We start from the raw sequence: 24,092 nt of genomic DNA, 5'->3' as shown, positions 1-24,092 counted from the left end.
ATTTCCCAGCTGCCCCAACTCATGTGACTTGTGCGCTGATAAACTTCAATCACTCTTTACTGCTGTACTGCAAGTTGGAGTGATGTCACCCCCTCCCTTTTCCCCCACAGCAGCCAAACAAAAGAACAATGGGAAGGTAACCAGATAACAGCTCCCTAACACAAGATAACAGCTCCCTTGTAGATATAAGAACAACACTCAATAGTAAAAACCCATGTCTGAGACACATTCCGTTACATTGAGAAGGAAAAACAGCAGCCTGCCAGAAAGCATTTCTCTCCTAAAGTGCAGGCACAAGTCACATGACCAGGGGCAGCTGGGAAAGTGACAAAATGTCTAGCCCCATGTCAGATTTCAAAATTGAATATAAAAAAATCTGTTTGCTTTTTGAGATGGATTTCAGTGCAGAATTCTGCTGGATTAGCACTATTAACTGATGCGTTCTGAAAAAAACATGTTTTCCGATGACAGGATCCCTTTAATGGACTGAACCACGTGGCCCTCTGGATTGTTTATAATGTACTGTACTTTAGCTTTTAACATTTCAAAATAATTTTTTTACACAAACATATACTATTCACCCGCAAGCTTAAACTCTAGTAGTGTGAGTTTGTGGTTGAAGACTGTATGGTGAGTGACTAGCTACTCAATGCCATTTAGTGGTTCCCGCCAATGCCATTTCCTCACTGATATGTTTTTAAGGGTTTGAACTCACCTACAACCATCACAGATCTTCTGTCCATTTCTACTACGTGCGGGTGTGCATTTTTATAGGCTGCATCACTGACAATCTGTGTATTCTTTCTCACACGGTCTGTTATGGGATCATCCACAACTGGGGTAAAACCTTTACCTTTCGTCTTCTCAAAATCTTCATGATACTTGATCTAAAAATAATTATAAAATTATATATATTATAAATAAATACATTGCAGTAAGCTGTCTACAGATGTATATATCAACGATACCCAATGCTGACCCAGATTAAATTCAGTGAGAAATAATTAAATATAATTTATAATTAAATACAATTATATATTATAAATCAGAAATACATTATAAATATATTTTTGCAAAAAGACATGATTAAAATCTTTGCACATTTTGCTTTTAACCATAAATAATATCATGTAAACAGACAATACATATATTTCTGTACTTTTTTTTGAAAGGGTCAGATTTTAAAAGGGTCAAATTTTGTGTATTGATACTGCATCACTGATACAATAAAAGGTGACCTAAAATATTTTTGAAAGCATAGTAAATATTCCGATGGTAAGGACTAAAGGAACTAGGCTAGGAGTAGAACTTCTGAATTTCTTTCCATTAGAAATCTTGAAAATTAGAAAATTTTGTATTGGGGAAGCCGATTTATCAAAAATCTAATTTTCATGTGTTATTTAAAATACTCAAATGTATTTATTTAAAATCTTTATTGTGTGAAAAAAACAACTTGAATGCAGCAAATTAACATATTACCGAAAGTCTGCCAAATTTCTAATGGATTTCAAAAATTACTATTGAAACATTGCTTGAATTTTCCTAATACAACTCCGCTTGGTTTCTACACAAACTTTATACTTGAGCTTTCAAAGCTTTTTGCACTTACTGTACTAAATCCTTAAACTGTACTAAATCCTTAAAATTTGAGTTTTAGAAACTTTAGATTTTTGCGGCAGAAATCCTCAAATTGCAGTATACTATAAATTCAGATTTCATGAATCTGCCCCTCAGAGTCTCCACTTGGACCTACAAATATTTTATCTTTTCATATTTCCTAACTAGTTTCCTTAATGATCCTTCAATTCAGTTATAACAGTTCAAAATGTGTGCAGTGCAGACTTTCTTATCTGTACAATAGTCCTTTTCATTATAGTTATATATGTGACCCTCTTTAACTAGAGATAGATTTAAATATTAGAAATATGAGAAATATGCAAATAAAATAAACACGCACACCTGCTGCTTTAAAGTTGAATTTGTACTGAAGAAATGTTCAACCAAACATATCACTGAAATAGTCAGCCTTTTATTTTTACATCTAATTCTCAAGTTCCTTAGACTATTGGAACAGATTGGGTGCAGCTTTTTTTTTAAAAAAAATATTTCAGCAAAATGGGATTGACTGCAGTCTTAAAACATTTCTTTAACAGTTTACATTTCCTTTAAACGTAGAGTAAATGTCAAAGAGACAATCTGGTACAGTGGGTATTTTACTGAATCTGTAATTACTTAAACAAGGAAACAAAATACATAAAATATTAATTTCCGTGCAAATTTCCCAAATAAATGCAGTTAAGTGCTTAGCCACTCATATAAAACATGCGTACCATAAGGCAACATGCACCACTCACATACTGTGTCAGGTTCAGTAACATGCATGTTAAAGAAAAAAGCCACAAAATCAGATTAGTGAAAATATTTTATTATTATTTGACATCCCGCCTATTCATGTGCAGTTTCAACCCCAAGAGCACCCGCGGGATCCACTCAAGGTGCATTTTCACACTCAAGTCTATTATAGACTGCAAACCCCCCAAGCATCCTACCATGGATGTGTGGTTTTGTGTTTCTTTCATTTCTGGAGTGTCTAAAATGATGCTAGGTCTACCTTTCAGTTGTTTCAAGTCGTTGCTGTACTTAACCTGGAATAGAAAAACAGAACATCTCAGCTCAGCTTTTTAATGTATAAATGCAAACAAATCCAAGATAAGACTCAAACACTCCAGGGTGCCGGCTTCTCACTCTCTTCCAGACGGCAGGAACCACAGAGCAGAGCTTTGGAATTGATCTTCTTTCCGCTTGTTGCAGATTACCGAGCTTCAGAAAGAAAGTCAGGTATTGATCTTATAATACACATTTCCACTGGGGACTGAGGAGTTTTTGTTCTACTAAACGGATATTTTAGGGTCAAACCCTGAGAGTTTGACGGATACTGCACCATAACACATTGCCTGACAGGGGTGTAACTACAGAGGAAGCAGACCCTGAGGCTGCAGGTGGGTCCCATGAGGCCCTAATTAATAAACAATTTTTGTTTGAAAAACGTCAATACTGGCGTCCTGTGGCGGATTTCGGCTTGCAAGCGCCCTGTGTGAATTGCGATATTGCGTTTTTCATTAGTTTCAGTGGTAGTGCAGTTTATGCATATTTACGCCTGGCTGTTCTTTTTTAAAAATGCCGCAAAAACGCCACATCTGGCCTTGCCCTAAGGGCTACTGGGGGAGTTTTTTAACAAGGCAATTTAACTTTAAGCCTAGAATAATTAATAGTGCCAATACTGAAAGTTACAGTCCAAGATCTAAAGCAGAGGTTTGGGTCTTGCAGGTAATGGATGTCTTGGAATACTTTACAGAGGTAAACCTTCTACCCCATAAAGAAACGAAAGGTATGACCTGGTATCTATCTATCTATCTATCTATCTATCTATCATCTGCCTCTCGTTCTCTCTTTCTCTCTCTCATTCTCTCTCTCGTTCTCTCTCTCTCTCATGTTCTCTCTCTCTCTTATCATCTCTCTCTATCAATTGTCTATCTATTCTACCTGTAACCCCTTAATTAAGGGTTAGTTCACACGAGGAGATTCGGGGAGATTTTGTCGCCTGGCGACTAATCGCCTCGTCTTCTGAGCGGCAATCTCCCCGAACTGCCTCTGTGTTTTTTTCCCATAGGCTACAATGAAAAGTCGCCTGCGCTAATGCATATGCGGCGATGCATTTGCCCGAAGTTGCTTGTGTGAGGCATTTCTGCTACTCTATTGATCTAGGAGCACAGACTGTGAGTAAACTGCCAACACCATATCCTATAGGGGAACCGTGAACTTATTAACCCATAGAAGTTAACCCTGCTGTTGCTGAACAATATCATCTGCCAAGTGATTCCTAACCAGGAAATTCCCTACCCTCCCTTTTCATTCTCTATTTCCATTCTTGCTCTCGCCCCTCCTTTCTTTCTATTTCTTTGCTCATCTCCCAAAGGTTGTTCACTTCTCTCCACATCATTTATGCTCTTTGGTCTTCTCTCCTCTTCACATCTGTTCTTATTGTCTCCCACCTCTGCCATTATGCTACTTCATCCACTCCTCACTTCATCCCTTAACTTCGCCCTTTCATTCCTTTCCTCATCTCCCCACTTCTATTTTTCATCTCCCAAAACCCCAACTCCATTACGGTTTCTCCATCTCTCTCTACTTCCCTTATGCACTTTTTTATCTTCTAATATCATTCTACTTTCTCCACATTCTGTTCTCTCTGTCACTTGGCAGCCTTGCTGGTGTAATACAGGTTTGGAATCCATTATCCGGAAGCCAGTTATGCAGAAAGCTCCGAATTACGGAAAGGCCGTCTCCCATAGAATCAATTTTATCCAAATAATTCAAATTTTCAAAAATCATTTCCTTTACCTCTGCAATAAAAAAGCATTACCTTTTACTTGATCCAAACTAAGATATAATTAATCCTTACTGGAAGCAAAACCAGCCTATTGGGTTTATTTAATGTTTACATGTTTTTCTAGTAGACTAAAGGTATGAAGATCCAAATTACAGAAAGATCCATTATCCAGAAAACCCCAGGTCTCCGGCATTCTAGATAACAGATCCCATACCTGTACATGCATGGTGGTTTACAGAAGCATGTATTTTGGAGTAATATTAACCTAATTCTGCTTCGCAATTGCCAGAAACTCCATGATACTTCCCCCTGTGCCTGTTCTTTAATTACAGCATCTGACTGAGGGCTAAACCCATTCCATCTCTGCCTACACAATTGAGCCACAGAGTGGTTCATGACACTTGCCGAACTGATATTCTCCTGATTCTTTTTCACTCTTTACATTTCTGGAGTGCAGCTCACTGCAGTAGCTTTCCCAACTTTCTCTTTGTAGTGAACCTGCGGGAGAATAAAATATATCTTATTGAAATAAAAGGGCATGAAAAGTCTAAAATAGAATAAGGCTAGAAATGCTGTATTTTGAATACTAAATATAAACATGAACTTACTGCACCACAAGCCTAATCAAACAAATGATTTATGTTTTCAAAGTTGGCTACAGGGGGTCATCATCTTGTAACTTTGTTAAACATCTTTGCAAGACCAAGACTGTGCACATGCTCAGTGTGGTTTGGGCTGCTTAGGGATCGTCATAAACAAAGCTGCTTGAGTTCTGCATGGCTGGGAAGTAAGGCGGGGGCTCCCCCTGCTGTTCATAAGTATGATTGTTTCCCTGCTCAGCAGTTAGGGACCGTCTGACAATCTCTATCCACAGCAGTAAATGAAGGGAGAATTTCACTGCATACAGTCAGGTTTCTTATAAAAACGGTACACATTTTTTAATTAAAGTATATTGGAGATAGGTTTCTTTTTCATTAAAGAAAGTAAAAATGGGATTTTATTTTTTTGCCTTTACATGCCCTTTAAAAACATTTATTATTTTTCCTATGCCTACACATTGAATCATTCTGAGAAAAGTGCAGCAGTTAAATATATTAGGGGTCATTTATGACTGACTGGGGGAAGAAGAACAGAGCACTTATGGGTGCAAGAGTGTACTTAGTGTTCAGTAAGCAAGAACTTCTTCCCCAGGTCATGTGATCTGCATCTTGCACCGGAGGAAAAATCCAGTGCAATTTTCTTGCATTATCCAAAAAACTATTTTCGTTGAACTTCCCCTTTAACAGTGGTGGTTAAAATACAGCACAGATGTGTGACTGAATGGCTGCTGGTTGTACATGAATGTTGCATATTAGTAATTGCTTGTCCTTGTCGTGCTGAAATGTTCCTGATTCTTTTTGACTCTTTCCATTTCTGGAGTAACTGTCACAGGTGTGGCTTTGAACTGCTGCTCTTTGTATTGGACCTGGGAATCAGAGGTAATTGAGGTGATTTATTTGCCACCACAGAAGGTACTGGCAATACCATCAGCTGCATATCAACCCCAGAATAAAAAGCCATTCTTACATTGCTAATGTTTTTCTGGATTTCCTTAACTCTTTTCACTTCTGGGAGATCGGGAATGGCCATTGCAGGTTCAATGTCATCTTTATATTTCACCTACAAAATATCTGGATATGAGCAATATGTTATTTCAGTTAATCCAGTGTCGGACTGGCCCACCGGGATACCAGGAAAACTCCCGGTGGGCCCTCATGCTGCTAAACATTTGGCCTATTTCATGGTCATTCCCTATTTCTTTGAGAACAAAGAGGTTAAATAGATGGAATAATAGATTATGGTATGTAAAATTTAAAGACTAGGAGAATAGAGGTTGAGTGAGAAGAAGAAGAATAATAGTACTGAGAGAGTGGACCCCTGGTCTATGGTTCTTTGGTGGGCCCCTGGTCTAAGGTTTTTGGGTGGACCATTGGTGTCCCAGTCCGACACTGAGTAAATCTAACAAAGTTGGGGGAAAACTAGAATCTATCATATATGGTCCGTCAGACTAGAGTAGACACTCTTGAAGCAGCTTTAGGTTAGGTAAGGATTTTTATAGGACAGAGGATGTTTACTATATGGATGGTTGCTAGATCCTTATATTCAATTTTGAAATCTGACATGGGGCTAGACATTTTGTCAATTTCCCAGCTGCCCCTGGCCATGTGACTTGTGCCTGCACTTTAGGAGAGTAATGCTTTCTGGCAGGCTGCTGTTTTTCCTTCTCAATGTAACTGAATGTGTCTCAGTGGGACATGGGTTTTTACTATTGAGTGCTGTTTTAGATCTACCAGGCAGCTGTTATCTTGTGTTAGGGAGCTGCTATCTGGTTACCTTCCCATTGTTCTTTTGTTTGGCTGCTGGGGGGGGGTAAAGGGAGGGGGTGATATTACATCATATTGCAGTACAGCAGTAAAGAGTGATTGAAGTTTATCAGAGCACAAGTCACATGACATGGGGCAGCTGGGAAATTGACAATATGTCTAGCCCCATGTCAGATTTCAAAATTGAATATAAAAAAATCTGTTTGCTCTTTTGAGAAATGGATTTCAGTGCAGAATTCTGCTGGAGCAGCACTATTAACTGATTCATTTTGAAAAAATTTTTTTTTCCTATGACAGTATCCCTTTAAAGAATTAAGGCTGTAAGAGTTCAGTTAGGAAGTAGGTGCAGTGAACATGGTGCAAACTTTACACTAAGGGCCTTATTCTGATTTGTGTAGTTTGAGAGGATTTTCCAACCTCGACTAAACATACATTTAAAAAAATCATGAATGTCTCCTTATTTCTGAAAAAAATCTAAACCTAAAAAGCATGAACAGAGAAAAACACAAAACAAAATTGAATACAACAACAAAAACCTCAAAAAATAGTAAGAATTTTAGAGCAATTGTTTTATTAAATACAGTTTTAGTCTCCAGGACATTATTGAATTAGAGAGGGTTCAGAGAATGACCCTCTCTAAGAGAAGGGCCAAATCCTTCTGCCTGGCCAAACCGAATCCTAATTTGCATATGCAACTATTGGCTTGGTTTTTTTGTCACAAAGCAAGGAAGTAAATTTTTTCCCCTTTCTACCACTTATTTGCATATGCAAATTAGGATTCGGATTCAGTTCGGTATTCTGACGAATCTTTCGTGAAGGATTCGGGGGTTTGACAGAATCCAAAATAGTGGGTTTGGTGCATCGCTAATTAAAACATAAGGGGATCATACAATAATCTCTTTAATGCTTTATTTACCAGTAGGTCCTTCCTGTCTTCCTGTCGCTGTCTTAAATATATTGATAATGGGTTGAGTGCAGAGGAATCTTGTATTTGTCTATATGTTTTTTGTGGTCACACCCTCATTGCACCCCCGCCTAATGATTTTAAAAACTAGTGGTGAGCACAACTTTCCCTTGTTTGTTATAGTTTATACAGGAGCAGTGACCAGCTCCATGTTGTAGCTCCCACCCCCTCCAACTATAGTCAGGTGATCCCACTGGTGTCTAATAAAAGGGCAGCCAAGTTTGGGAGTTTTACTTTGAAAGCAGCTAGTAAGTTGCAGGTAAAACATATTCGTCCCTTTTATAAAATGTATAATTAAACCATAGAATTCTTAATGAATCAGATAAAATTTAGCATAGGACTGGCCAGATATGGGATGACTTTGACGTAGTTGGCCAGCTTAAATATATTGCAATATATGGACAAACAATCCCTGTTTTGTTTAAAGGGTAAGGCATTTTTCAGTAGCAGTATGCACAAAATGTCGCTGTCTTAAATATATTGATAATGGGTTGAGTGCAGAGGAATCTTGTATTTGTCTATATGTTTTTTGTGGTCACACCCTCATTGCACCCCCGCCTAATGGTTTTAAAAACTAGTGGTGAGCACAACTTTCCCCTGTTTGTTACAGTAGGTCCTTCCAGCTGACAAGAGGCCACTCATTCTGATTAGAATAAAGGAGTTTCTGGCTAAATATTCGGAAGGGTTTTTTTTACAGTGAAAGCAGTGAAGATGTGGAATTCTCTCCCTGAATCAGTCTTATAGGCTGATACATTAGATAGCTTTAAAGTGGACCTGTATAATAAATCTGTATAATAAAAGTCCCTTTCAAATTAAACATGAAATCCAAATTCTTTTTTTTTTATTAAAGCATTCATAGCTGTTGTAAACTCGTTTAAACATCTCAGCTGTCAATCAAATATTGGCTGCACCTCCTCTAGGCATAGAGGCAGGGCAAGCAATTGCTTTCACTTTCCATTCAGCACTTTCTAGATGTCACTGCTCTCCCCACATTCCCCCAGTTCTCTTAACCATTTAATTGTGAATTCCAGGTGAAAAATAGCTGTTAATATGTTCAAAGCATTTTATTCACATGCAAATGGAGGAAGAGATGCAATTTTACATGTAAGTTAAATGAGCATATTGCATCATTCACTCATACTTTAAGTGCATGTTATTTGCAAACAGCTCTCTACGACTTTACATTTTCATGACCCTGCTGAGCTCATAAGATGTGAAGTGTTGCACATATAGATACAAACACTTTGCTTCATTTGTAAGATGCACTTTCTAGCATTCTTGGCAAACCAAAAGCCAGCTTGGGGAACTGGAATGGTTGAGGGCACCCCCTTGATGTTTAGTAAAACTTGGGTTAAGTCTACGTGCTCCACTATATACACCCCAAAGCCCTGCTGGAAGGTCAACCAGTTTATATTCGGAGTGACCCCTTGTGCTCTGCCATCGATATTCTTGGATAAATGGCTCAATTGCTGATGGAACAATGATTTCATATATCTTTTATAATGTATAGGTGGCCTTAACCTACCAAATGTTGAAGGTCAAAAGTCTCTTGCATTTAAAAGATCTGAAAACCACGGCTCTAGATAATTTCAGTTCAAACCGCTCATTGTTTTAATGAATTAAGTGAGGAACCTAAACAATCCTTTATGTTGCTAAATTTAAGTCCATTAAAATGGCATTCCACTTACAGTACTGATACTTTGCTGAGATATCTTTACTCGTCGGTCTCCGGTGTATCCTTAACCGCTGTAACAGCTCCCAGACCTTTCTTGTACAAAACCTACAAGCAATTATGTTAGAGGAAAAGAAGTATACACTTCTGTTACAAAAAAAAATGGTTGCACGTCAAAATTGTTGTGTGCATAAAAATGGTCACGCCTCAAATTTATTCGGATGCCCATTGACTTTAATGCATTTGGACGAAATGGTTGCACATATAAAAATTGCGGCTCATGTAAAAATTGTTGCTTGTCAAAATAATTTTGACGCCCATTGACTTCAAAGCGTCTCATGAATTTTTCACAGTTTCGTGTTTTTTCTGCCGTTATGCGAATTTTTCAGGAAAATGGGACAGATTTGCCCATCGCTATACATCATTTTACACTAAGGATTCGAATGAAAAAAACTTCGAATTTCGAAGTATTTTTTTGGTTACTTCGCCCATCGAATAGGCTACTACGACCTTCGACTCAAACGATTCGAACTAAAAATCGTTCGACTATTCGACCATTTGATAGTCGAAAGTACTGTCTCTTTAAAAAAAACTTAGACTACATACTTCGGCAGTTTAAACCTACCGAGGTACAATGTTAGCCTATGGGGACCTTCCCCATCACTTTTCTAAGCTTTTTTTGATCAAAGAAAAATCCTCCCATCGATCACTTAAAATCGTTTGATTGATTCGATCGTAGGATTTGCGCTAAAATCATTCAAATTTGATATTCGGATTCTAAAGATTTTACTTCGAGGGTCGAATCCTAAGGTTTATTAACCCTCGATATTTGACCCTTAGTAAATGTGCCCCTAATAGTCAGTTTCTGGTTCTTAGGGGGTCTTGGGTAACACACTTGCAATTTAATAGTTGCACTTTCACAAGAAGAAGTGAACACAACACAGACATATAAAATAATTGGCATATTAGCCTCCATTACAAAATGACCAAGGTCATCTTAGACACTTTTTAAAAACCTGCCATCCTGTAATTGTGTCTTTTTTATCAAATGGAAGATGAAGGTTGTGATATCTGTCTTACAGAGTATTGTCTGCATGGCATATACTCTGAATAATCTACTAGTTTCCTGCAGCATTTAAAGCATTCCTCACCAGCATTAGATACTGCACATGATGTGACAAACGTTACCCATCAAATAGTAGCTCTAGTGCAGGGGTCCCCAACCTTTTTTACTCATGAGCCACATTTAAATGTAAAAAAAAGAGTTGGAGAGCAACACAAACTTGAAAAAGTCCATGGAGATGTCAAATAAAAGTTGTGATTGGCTGTTTGGTAACCCTTATATGGACTGGCAGCCTACAGGAAGCTCTGGTTGGCAGTACACCTGGTTTTTATGCAACCAAAACTTGCCTCCAAGCCTGGAATTCAAAAATAAGCTCCTGCTTTGAGACCACTGGGAGCAACATCCAAGGGGTTGGAGAGCAACATGTTGCTCACGAGCTACTGGTTGGGGATCACTGCTCTAGTGGAACAGATTCCAGAAAATAAATCTAATAAAATGGTTGGTGCGTTTGGTGCCAAGAAGACTGAAATGGTCATTGGTGAGTTGTAAAAACAAGTTTTATTCAAATCTAAAAGCAATATGCGTGATGCTCAAATTTAATGGAAAATGAATTCTGCAATTCACAAACATATTTTCAGAAGTTCCCAGACTGTGACACAGTTTAACCTGTTTGACTTGGAAGGATCTACTTCACTGTATGCTCTTGGCTATATAGGCCAATTTGGGCACTGAAAGTCTCATTGTGTAAGCTTTAGAAAGTTTGATAGCTTCACTTTCTGAAGCTCACGAGACATTTAATCCTAAAGTATAGCAATTTGAATTTCATAAGTAATTAGATATAAACACTCACAGAACTTATGTTTTTCTGAGTGGTCTTCACCCTCGCTATCTCTGGAGTATCTGCTATGATAGAATACGTTGAGAGCAGTTTTTCAGCTTCATCTTTATATTTTTTCTGAAAATATACAAGCATTAAACAATAATATCTGCATCGTTGCAGCATCGTACAGTAACATTTATTTGATGTATGTAAATCAGTACAATCTCTATGGTAATGTAATCAGTATGAATGTTATCGCTAAGGAAGTTGAGAAATTGCCACAAGCCCTCTAGAAAAATGATTGAAACCATAATTAGTTTAATAGCTGGCAGAGAAATGCACAATTTCTGCATCCAATAAAGTAACATGCAGTTTTCATTAAAACCGAAGACAGGCTCCTTGACCAGGTTGGACAGTCAGGAACTTGTTTACATGGTACATTAGTTATTTTGGGCTGCAAAAAGTTCATTCATGCAGGGATAAATATTACCATGACTTAAGGTCAGGGGTGTCCAAAAGGTAAATCGGGATCTAAAAGTAGACCCTTAGTTGGTGATCAGTAGATCTCAAGACACTGTGAACAAACAGCTTGACTAAAGCACCTTTCTGTTTTATGCTGTTCATTTAGATATGTATTCTGTTTACATGAGAAATTATAGTTTTTTAAATATAGAAATATAAGTTCACTTATAAATCAGTATAATATTTAAATAATATTTTCCATGGAACAGAATTCTAACAGTGATATTATGGATGTACTATAGATCATAATGGGACAACATCACTAAAAGCATTCCCTGCATTATTAAAGTATGGGCACTCCTACTTCAAGCACATAAACAATATTGTGAATCAAGGTTTCTATAAAGGTACAGATATTTCTATTTGTCTACATACTCCTTTTTAACAACTAATTTACACAATCAGTATTATAATACACCAAACAAAATCCAGGGTATGCACCAAGCTGGCTCATCATTTCAGAAACCCTCTTGACTCGTTGTATCTCTGGCATATCAGACCCTATTATTATCCCTTTTCTCTTAATCTCTGTTTCAAAATCTTTTGTGCATTCTTTCTGTACAGAGAGTAGAAAATTAGTTTGTCCGATATGTTACTATTTCACTATTGGTTGATTTATTATTCTGCGCAGAACAAAAGATTGATATAAACCAGATGAATCAAGATCATTACACAGAAAGTCTAGAGTATCAAATCTAGTTTTATCAAAGATTACCTGGCTAGATATTTCTGATGCCCTTTTTGCTCTGATCATTTCAGGGATGTCATTACTAAATTCCATGCCTTTTCCTTTAATATTGTTCTCAAAGTCCTTGCGGTACTCTTTCTACAACAGACAAACATTATACACATTATACAAAAGTAAATCATCATCATCATCATCATTTCAAGATATGCAGTGCTTTATTGTAACACACATATTGGGTATGGGTCTGCATATCTCATTCAATATTTGAGCTGCATTCTTCACCCTTATTAAATCAGGAGTGTCTTCTAAGACCGTTAGACCTTTTCCTTTTATCCCTTCTTCCAGATCTTTTCTATTTTCTTTCTAGAATAGACCAGAACCATTAGATGTTGGTATTGGTTTTACAGACATTTTTGCTACCAGTCTATTAAATGACCAGAGGTAATAAGATAGAGCCACCCTGTGTGGTTTACTCTGTGTGGTTTCTACATTTTTATCTGGCTAATCTGGGCCAGGGTTTACTTTCACATGGTTATGGTGGCTTGGTAATTTTCTGATCATGATTGTATACTGTACATAAAAACCCCTGTTTTGGGAAATGTATGATATTGCAAATAATAAATTGTTAGTAAAACATGGGTCCAGATAACATGAATTAATCAATTCTATTTGTATCACTGGCACCATTAAAATCCTCGTAATGCCCTCTTAAAGCATTCTTCAAATTCTTTAAAACATTTTTGGAACCAGTTTACAATCTCTTAAGACCAGTTTAAAAAACGCAAGTATGTACAGTATTGGTGCTCATTTATCAATACTGGGCAATTTTTCACGATGCAGCAATCCTTGGCAAACAATCACATTTTTGCTTTCATGTTTCTACCTGCAGCTGGTTAAAAAATTCTTATCACTGACTGGCTGCTATGGGTTACTTTCCAAGTTTTGATGTATGACCTTGATTGTCTTTAATTTACTCTCTACTATTGATGGTAGCCTGAAAAGTAAATTCAAGGAGACTGGAAGAGAGATTTCTGCCTGCATGTAAGTAGAAATGACTGTTTCTTTCAGTTTCCTTCTTTGTAAAAACAACAACAAACAAGTTTGAATTGATTGCACAAGTTCACAAACCTCACCCTGTATCTTCTGAGCCTCCTTTGAAACTTGATATGATGGAATATCAATACATTCAAGCAGCGACCTTCCCTTAGACTTCTCAAATTTCTCCTTGTATTTAACCTGCAAAATGGCCATTATTCAGTCAAGTCAGAAGTACATTTTAGTACAAGACTTTGGTTTCGTTCAAGAAAAAGAAGAAAAAATGTCTTCTTCAAAGCCAAAGCAACAATCTAAAGGCAAGAGAATCTCCTCTTGTTTGTATTACCCCCAGATAGTCCTAGACAGTCCGGGGTTGGAGCTGTGCATTGTATTTCCCTGATACAAGTTTTTGAAACAACAAAGTGTTATGAAAGTGTTACTTGTACATTTAACATGGACATTTGCTTTCGTAGGGGCCCTCAATGAGGCTGTGGGTCATACGTAATTGCCCTCTTCTAAAAATAGGCATTAGGTAGTAATTATGGGCCCTAAGTAGATGCCCTCATTGCCCTCTTCTAAATCGAATCATTAGCTATTCCCACTAAATATCCTTACATTACATTTCTTACCTGGCTTTGCAGCACGGCATTCTCTTTGTGATGAATCTGTTCTGCTGTATTCAAAGCAAAATTATACATTCCCTTGTTTTCTTCAAATTGCTTCTTGTACATGTTCTAAAAGCATAGATATACATTTTGATGCTCTTTGCATAGAATGTTTCAAACATAATAATATTTACAGTCAGAGATTGGTGGGCTGAGGCACTTAAAGGATAAGGAGCAAACACATAGTGAAAATGCTTGGGACTTCAGGAGTCTAAACACTTAACATGAGCATTGCAGGAGCAATATTGTTATCAATATCAGCTTGCTCATTTTCACCCAAATTGCCAAATGTTCACTTTTCCCCCAGGAGAAGCAGCTTTTAAAGGAGAACTTAACCCCCTGCAGCTGGGGGCCCCCGTTCACCCCCCCCTGCATGATGTTGTCCTGCAATGGGTGTCCCCTCTGGCGATACTGACCTGTATATGCAGAAAAGCACAGCTTCAGTTTCTTCCATATCCTCTTCTTTCTTTTCCGCAACTCTGCATGCGTCAAAAGCTGAAGTGTTGGCGGTGACTTAATGAAGAACAAGCGACCCCTGTGCTCCGCTGTTCTGCATGTGCGGGTCGGTGTTGCTAGGGGGGACACTTGTTCTTGTGTCGCACTGTGGAGGGGGGACAGTGGAGGCTTTTTGCTGTTGGGGGGTTTAGTTCTCCTTTAAGAGAGTGTTCTGCAGTCATATACCATCCTAATTGGCTAGGGTTTACAGCAAACTCTGCTGCCATTGACCAATATTATGCCTAAAGTGACAGGGACATTAGCCATAAAAAGCTGATCAGTGCACTTAGGTCATCCATTTATTTATGTATATTTTTATTTCATATAGAATTATTTCTGTACACAGTGCTGAATCCAACCAATGTGACCATTCATTCATTTCAAGAAGTGGACCCTATGTGTCCTGCATTGTTTGCTCAAATACTTGTATCAAAATGAAATCTAATCTATAGAAGAACAAAAAATATATATACATAAACATTTTCATTTTGATGGGGAACTATGAAAGCTGACACTATTTAAAAATAGTTGGCTCGGAAGCTATTTTCTTGGAATTAAACCTCTTTCCCTTTCAAAAAAAAGGATTTTAGTAATTTTTAAAACCAAGAGTCACTGAGTGAAATTTACTGTCACGTGAGTTCAATAAAAATGGAAAATGATAGACGAAGCATAATGTAAATACTAAAACACTAAGCACTTTTGCAATTTACATTCCTTATGAGATATTAGTAGTAGGGATGCATGAATCCACTATTTTGGATTCGGGCGAACCCCCAAATCCGTTGCGAAAGCTTTGGCCGAATACCGAACCAAATCTGAATTCTAATTTGCATATGCAAATTAGGGGTGGGAAGGGGAACATTTTTTACTTCCTTGTTTTGAGACAAAAAGTCACATGATTTCCCTCCCCACCCCTAATTTGCATATGCAAATTCTCATTCGGTTTTGCTGGGCAGAAGGATTCGGCTGAATCCGAATACTACTTAAAAAGGTCAAATCCTGGCCGAATCCCGGACTCGCTAATTAGTTGTTTGACATTATTAATATAATGAATTGGTAACAATAAAAAAATGTATTTTTAAAAAAGAAACCGATCCCCAATTCTCTGTACCCTATGAGAGAAATTTCTGTGTGGGGGGGGTAAGTCGCAGCAAGCGAGTGACAGGAGCTAAAGGGCGACCTGGTAGTTAAACCTGGGACTGAGAAACAGGCAGGTTGAGTCAAACTTTTCCTCTCCCATAGTAAATGTAATATTTCTATAACTGTAGATTTTTCATATGTCGGTTAAATTGCTATTTTCTGCAGAAAAGTGATCACAAATATAACAGGCCGAAGAAGAATGGAGGTAATTAGCTTGCAGCAATGCAGTGAAAGCATTTACTTTCTGATGATATGTTGTGTGTCTGAGACATTCAATAAGGTGGAAACAATCTCAGGCAGCTGCACCAAATTGCTGTACTAGATAAAATTGTTTTATATTGGCAGTAAGTGTGCATTCAAAACTGGTGCCTGGTGGCGTAAAATAATATTCCGCAAGCAGAGGAGATGCACTCATTGAATATTCTAAGGGTATTTTTAAAAATGAATGACCTGGACAAACCTAAGAAGTCACAAAATGTTACTATATTGTACACTGACATTTCCATTCCTGCAGTCTAGCCATTTAAAGGCATTTTCAAAGGAAGATTAATATTAAAAAAGGAAAGTAATTGAAATATAATGTAGCGCTGCCCTGCACTGGTAAAACGGGTGTGTTTGCTTCAGAAAGACTATAATAGTTTACATGAATAAGCTGCTGTGTAGTAGTGATATTTTAGCCAACCTGGACCCGGCCTCCCTCCACCCGAGCCCGACTTCCGGGTTCCTTTTATAGACCCGCGCCGACTCCCCCCTGATGATGTCACAAAAGGGGCGGGCTAACCGGCTATTAAACCCGAAGCCGTGTTAGGTGGCGGGTGGGGAGAGCAGGAGGAAAAGCTCAACCCGGACCAGCCTGCCACCCGCAAAGGGGGGTGCTAGGTCGGCCCGAACCCGACTGACCTGCGTGTAAACCCACGAGTTCTGTTACTGTGTAGCCTTGCAGGCAGCCATTCAAGTTGAAATAAGGCAAAATAGAACAGGTTAAATAGCAGATTACAGATAAGCTTTGTAGCATACAATGGTTTTAGTTCTTACGCTGAACCCGTTGTATTCTACAGAGCAAAACATATTTCAGTAATTTGTTGGAACATAATATTATATTCATACAATTTGGTCAACACTCACACTGGTCATGTATTTAGGCTTAATTCATTGTGTATGAGTGGTCAGAGTAGGCACTAACCCATTATAAATTGCATAGAGATTGCATGTGACCAATGGATAATATCAGTACTACTAATCTTTTGCTTGTGAAAAAAAAGTATGTGTTAAAATTATAGATTCATTTAATTTTCCCTCCTCGCCAGTTTTTGATGATATGAAAGAAAGAGAATTCTCTGCATTGCTTTATGAGAACACTTACATTGCTTTGCATTTTGCTAGTCTTCAGTGCATGTTGCAGGTGCAGCAGGTTTGGCATGTCTACCGAAGGGTCATGAATATCTTGCAGGTGTTTTCTGTATTTGACCTAAGCATTGAGAATAACGGCATGTTTATAAGCAAACAAATACATAAAAAAGGTTGCAATAAACAGCTCTACCAGACAATACTGGGAATTCACATTCCTAGCATCTGCAGGACAAAGCGCTTACAGTCGATCTACAGGAAGCAGAGATATACGATTATGGGGCTGATTTATTTTGGATTAAATGGGCCTTTCTGTTCTGTGGGTTGGTATTGCTCAGCACTGCTTTGATCAGTCAAACGCCATTCAGTTCTATGACGTAGTAGGGAATTCCATTCTGTTCTATTGAGTGGATGTGCTCTGATGCAGTCAAACATTATTCTGTTTATGGGATGTTAGCACTCAGTGCCAGTGGTGGGCAAAGCCTGGCAGGTGACCTAGGCAACATGGCCAGCCTTCTGCCCTCCCTGGCTTGCATTGGGGCAGAGGAAGAAGTGTGCCGGGGTTGTGGAAACAGGGACCAACACTTGGAGTAGGTGACAAAAGAGGTACATGCCTAGCATTTTTTCCTAAATGATTTCCTCTTTCTCTGTAATAAAACAGTACCTTATACTTGACCCCAACTAAGGTATACTGTAATTAATCCTTATTAGAGGCAAAACAATCCTGTTGGGTTTATTTAATGTTTACATGATTTTCTTGTTGGCTTAAGGTGACCACGTTATGGAAAGATCCCTTATCCAAGGTCCCAAGCATTCTGGATAACAGGTCCCATACCTGTACAAGACAGTGCCTCTCCAAAAAAACTTTAAAGAGATATTGACACCATCAATTAATCAACATGACCTATAGGTAACTTTAATCCACATTCATATTTTTAAAAGTTGTTTTTCAGTGTCAGTATCACTTTAACACTGCTGGACTAGGCCTTAGCTGTGGAGTATACATTTTTACAGGGTACGTACTGGAATACCACGTGGTAATGCATTTAGTTGTACTGTGTACAAAATTATATGAATGGATTCATGGAGGCTACAGACATTAGTTAAACTTTAATTACAGATGAAACAAACAGGAAGGGACAGTGATGGCAATGGCGGGTGTCTTCGAAACTGAAAGTGGAAGAAAAGGAAAAACATACATTACTCCTAGTTCTAGCCCTGCTCAGTCGAATGGCATTATCTGTTTTATGGGATGGTAATGCTTAGCTTTTGATTAGCTTTGATTAGTTGAACGTCGTTCGGGAGGGTAGTGCATTAGGGATGGTATTGCTCAGCATTACTCACAGCAGTGGTCCCCAGCCTTTTTGAGAAATGAGAAAAGTTCCTGGGGGTGCCAAATAAGAGCTATTAATGGCTATTTGGTAGTCTCTATGTGGACTGGCAGCCTACGAGAGGTTCTACTTGGCAGTACATCTGGTTTTAATGCCAAGAATTCAAAAAGAAGCACCTGCTTTGAGGCCACTAGGAGCAGCAACCAAGGGGTTGGAAAGAAACATGTTGTTCCTGAGCCACTGTTTGGGGATCACTGATAAATCAAAGCTTCTTAGCACTGGTAAATTTCATTCTATTCTAAGGGATGGTGCGCAGTACAACAGAATGAGTTTCAACTTCCCAAAGCACGCAAACAAATTCTGCTTAATGCAGCTCCCTGTAAACCATAATTTAAAAATCCTGTGATGCAATTCTAAATGAAAACATTCTTCAAGTGCCCACCATGCAATATAATAAAACAGTAATTCATTAAAAGAAATGAAAGTATATCTTCTGAATTTTAATAATACATTCTTTTTATGAAAGGTAATAGAAAAACAATGGCTTATTAGATCTAAGAGCTTGGATTAAAAGAAAAAAAAAAAAAAAAGAAAGAACTCTTGAAGGATGGGTTATAGAAATCATAAAAGCAAAAGACAAAGGCAAGCTGCGTGACTCACAGCTTTTCATGTGAACATAAAGCTGCTATGTTGTGCAAATGAGGCTTTGTCATAGATAAATTCTGTTGCTACTGGTAATCCTGTATGTGGGTCTGTTTATTCCTTTATGTGCCCTTTAATTAAGGGCTCATGTGCTTATAAAGAGTTAAGGAAACATAGCTATTGGGGAAAAAAGTGTTTAAGGAGCATTACTGATGGCTCCTTAATAGGGAATTTCTTCTACTGACTCTAAATTTTAATGTATTGAGGAATTATTTTTTTTAGAATAATTTAATAAAAGCTATATTTTATAGCATTCGGATTGTACTTCAGCTTGTGGATTTTTGGCAGTGGTGCTCTAAAGGAGTCTATTCTTTAAGACGATATGTTTTTGTGATTTTAACGGCTTTTTACGTTATAGAAATGTATAGAAATAATGGAGATCCATATACTGTATATAGGCTCCTTAGCTAGGTACACTCCTGTAAAATTCATGACCCACCAGACACACCTAGTACCCTACCTCAAATATTCTATACAGGTTCAAGATCCGTTATCCGAAACCCCTTTATCCAGAAAGCTCTGAATTATGAGAAGGTCATCTCCCTTAGACTCCATTTTCCAGAATTCAAGTAATTCTAATTTTTAAAATGTATTTCTTTTTTGACTGTAATAATAAAACAGTAGCTTGTACTTGACCCCAACTAAAATATAATGAATCCGTATTGAAGACAAAACAATCCTGTTGGGTTTATTTAATGTTAACATCTTGTTGACTTAAGGTATTAAAGTTATGGAAAGATCCTTTATCCAATTACCCCAGGGTCCCAAGCATTCTGGATAACAGGTCCCATACCTGTAGAAGATTGTGCCTCTCTGTGGAGTATAAATGCTTTTTATAGCATGTGGTTCTGCATTTAGTTATACTGTGTACAAAATATGGATACATTGAGGCTACAGACATTACTAAAAACTTTAATTACAAATGAAACAAACAGGAAGGGGTATTGTTGGCAATGGTGGGTGTCAGTATCGAAACTGAAAGTGAAATAAAAAGAAATACATACATTACTTGCAAGTGCATTTGCCACTTGAGCTTGCTTGAAGGATGCACTGTCAAGTGGGTTGTAACATGGCTTTTTACCCTTCATTTCCTTGTCAAATTTTTCTTTGTATTTTACCTGTTAAAGAAAAGTTTTCCAGTAATTATACTTTTATACCTCCAAAACCATTTATTATGACTTAATTGATGGATTCTCATATAACTAGAGACTAGAGAGGGAACCAAAGCCTTGTAGATGACTTGCCAATAATCCACATGAGATGGGACTTGCTTGGGAGAAGAAACATATGAAATGTGTGGCTGTCTGAGGCCTTCATGGTACATTAAGGGGTTATTTATTAAAGTCCGAAAATCAGTATTTTTTGTGGAAATGAAACCTAGAAAAAGTCTGAATCCGAAAATCCGGCATCTCACAACTACCGAGGTTGCATATAAGTCAATGGGAGAGGTCCCTATCCTATTTGGAAGTGTCTGTGGTCTTTGCTGGAATTAATAAATAACTTACCAACACCCAAGACGATTCCCAAAAATCTGCACATGCAATATGTTTTCATGGGGAATCATGCACAATTGTGGTGGAGGCAATTGGAGTGCACTCTGGAAATCAGAGAAAAAATTTTGCCCGACAACTGGAATTTGCACACTGCACCTTATAAAGTGATGACAAGTGTAAACTATTGTATTATAGGAATCTGTCAAGAGCGCCCGTTGGTGCTCCCGTCTCCGGTGCCCATGACCCACGTGGGTCAACGCCGGTGTGATGACGTCACGCGCCCGGCACAAAATTTGGAAATAAAAGAACTTCCAGGTCACGGGTTTGATGCCCGATTATAGGATTTCCTGAATTGTGTTCCTGGGTTCCCTAAATTCCTATATTGCTGTTTTCTGGATTCCTGACTTCTGCTTTTGACCCTGACTCTGATTCTTGCTGCCTGCCTTTTGAACCTTTGCCTGAATTGACTACGCTTTCGCCTGACCCCTTTGGATACCGCTGAACTTGGACTTTTAACCAAAGCTTCCTCCTTGGTCCGGACTTCTCCCACTGGGAGCCAATAGGCCCCCTGACAGAATCACGCCATGCTCTTATATTGATCTGGGTACACGGTGAAATCCATGGCTGCAAACAGATACGATCCAGATAAGTATATCAGGATGATGAAAGTGCTAGTTAGCATAGATATGTTGGTTTAAAGGGGAAGGAAACCTCCTCGGCGCTAACCCCCCACCCCCCTCCCGTGTATTGCCCCCCTCCCTCCTCCCCCCTGGCCTACCCCTCCCGCTGGGCAAATGCCCCTAACTTGTTACTTACCCTTCTGCGCAGGTCCAGTCCAGGGAGTTCACAGGCGACATCTTCTTCCACGCGATCTTCTTCCTCCTTTGACCGGCGCATGCGCAGTAGGATCATTTCGCCGGTACGATCTACTGCGCATGCGCGTGACTTTTGGCGCATGCGCAGTAGATCCGTACCTGCGAAATGCTCCTTCTGCGCATGCGCCAAAACGCCGGTCAAAGGAGGAAGAAGATCGCGTGGAAGAAGATGTCGCCTGTGAACTCCCTGGACTGGACCTGCGCAGAAGGGTAAGTTACAAGTTAGGGGCATTTGCCCAGCGGGAGGGGTAGGCCAGGGGGGAGGAGGGAGGGGGGGCAATACAGGAGGGGGGAGGGGGGTTAGCGCCAACGAGGTTTCCTTCCCCTTTAATCAATTCTATTCTTTCCTTATTGTACTATGACATGACTACCCAGTTATGCCAGAGAATATAATTAGGGACAGATAAATCAAAGGGTGAAATCAGAACTCAAAAAAGAAAAACTTGTAGAAGCATATTTATCAATGGGTGAAACTTAGAGTCCACCATTTGATAAATATGCTTCTAAAACTGCTTAGGAATGAATAGAAAGTGGGTGAATTTCTCTGTGGTGCGCACTAATCTCACATTTTGATAAATCGGCTCCTTTTTGTGTTCTTTATAAAGTTTCAGTTATGGTGGTGCCACAAGGGCATTTTCAGTAATTTATACTGAACAAATCACTGAGGTCTCACCTGGCTGGAAAGCTTAGAGACTTCTTTGCCGTGTTCAAAATCTGGTCTTCCTAAAACAACTGGCTCTTTTTTCATGTCTTCTCTGCCTTTCTTATATTCAATCTGCAAAAGACAAATGCAAATCATTATCCTTGTATTAAAATATAATTACACAAAGCAAACTCCTGCAGAGCATAGCAGCAAGTTATTAATGTTATTAGTACTAAATGAAGAGTACAAGCCCTGAACTGCTACAGGTAATTTTAATTTAGATGTAGAGAAATGAATCTCTTTGTTTCTATTTGAGAAAAGACAAACTACATGTAATACTGTGGGAAATCTGTCTGCACATGTTTATTATATGAGTCAGGCACCAGAATATTCCGGCACTGATGAAAGCACTTTATAAAGTGATACTGATACAAGCAGTACACACAACTGAACCTCTAGGTCCAACTCACTATTGAGCAATGGAAGCCTAGTCTTTCTGTATGAAAGTGCAACCTGATTCCCAAGAACCCCTTAGTGAGTCAAATCAAACATATCAGGCAGCTGTAGTACGGACAACAGGTAGTAATGAAAAAAGTGTCAAAGTGTCCTAGGCCCAGTAGGTTTTAAAAACACGTTAGCATGTTATCCTAGTTCCTGAACAGTCAGCAGTGAACTGGTAGCCCACCAGGGCTTGCACCATAGGGGCAACCACCCATCCCCTCCAGGCCTCCCTGCCTCTGCCGCAACCCCCCTACAGACCCCCAGCCTCAGTCTCAACCCCACTCTGGGCCCCTATGCATACCTGTCCTGTAGTTGCTGTGCAACGAGGGCAGCAAGGGCTGAAAACGGGTGCAGGTCTGGGTCATGCGGTTTCCGGCTGGCCCAGTCCAACCCTGAGAATGATTAAATCCAACCTGGAGCCATCCAGCTGCTTGGCAATTATAACTCCTTGGAGGGTGGAACTTGCAGTCCTAATTCTAGATTTTCCATTATAACATCTATTTATTGACTCAAGTTTGCCCAGGTGTAGTAATCCATAGCAACCAGAAAAAGATTGATCACATGAAAACTCATGGACAAATTACATTTGAGATGCAATTCAATTTAGAAAATCGCACTGTTTATCACATGAAAGCTCTATTGAAGTGGAACTGGAACTGAATTAAGATAAAAGTTTTTTCTCCTAGAATTGAATCTCGTCCATGAATTTTCACATGATAAACCATGAGATCACTTTTCTCACGGAATTGAATCTGGGCCCCATGTTTGGAGCAGATGTTCAGTTTTTAATGCTGTTTGCTAACAATTCTGGTATTGAGTTCAAATATTGATTATTTGTTGCCTAAACAAACCCCTACCCAGTGTTCACTGGGACATATAAAATAATATATTCCAGATTTGAGAGAAAGTCACACAACTTGAAAGTAAATATAGTGAATTATAAAAAGTCATGTTTTTAACATACCTTGCTGATAAATTTAGCTGCTTCTGTTGCTTTCTGTATGTCCAGTCTGTCCAACACCTCCGTGTATTTATGAATGTCCAATGCATCTTTCTTATATGATACCTAAAAGAATTGAAAAATAGGTCATACAGTATACACAAATATATATATGTATATATAACAAATCGCAGCCTGTGATCCCTACCCCCCATATGTTGTTTTGTTGCAGCCACATCAATCATTTCAAAGAATGAATAATATGGATGGAGAGTGGCTGATTTAAGCATCCAAAGTATTAGTGAGTAAATAATAAAAACAGGTATGGGACCTGTTATCCAGAATGCTCGGGACCAGGAAATTTTAAGATGATAGGAGGGATCCTTTCCATGATTTGGATCTTCATACCTTAAAGGAACAGTAACACCAAAACATTATAGTGT

General features: G+C 38.6%; 1 protein-coding gene and 1 pseudogene across 3 annotated transcripts in view; both read right to left on the bottom strand.

Moving 5' to 3' along the window:
* The window catches only part of nebl.L (nebulette L homeolog), a 146,050-nt gene that overhangs the window by 7,186 nt on the left and 114,772 nt on the right, over positions 1-24,092 (bottom strand). For all 3 annotated transcript variants that reach the window (XM_041565542.1, XM_041565541.1, NM_001094860.1), the window contains 1 exon segment: positions 716-887. In XM_041565542.1, coding sequence (XP_041421476.1) covers positions 716-887 — 172 coding nt within the window.
* Positions 5,374-24,092, bottom strand: part of LOC121394535 — a 61,353-nt pseudogene continuing 42,634 nt past the window's right edge.

Source organism: Xenopus laevis, chromosome 6L, assembly GCF_017654675.1.
Source record: "Xenopus laevis strain J_2021 chromosome 6L, Xenopus_laevis_v10.1, whole genome shotgun sequence".
Lineage (NCBI taxonomy): Eukaryota > Metazoa > Chordata > Amphibia > Anura > Pipidae > Xenopus > Xenopus laevis.
Note: the sequence above shows the minus strand (reverse complement) of the source record. Positions and strands in the feature narration are given on the sequence as shown.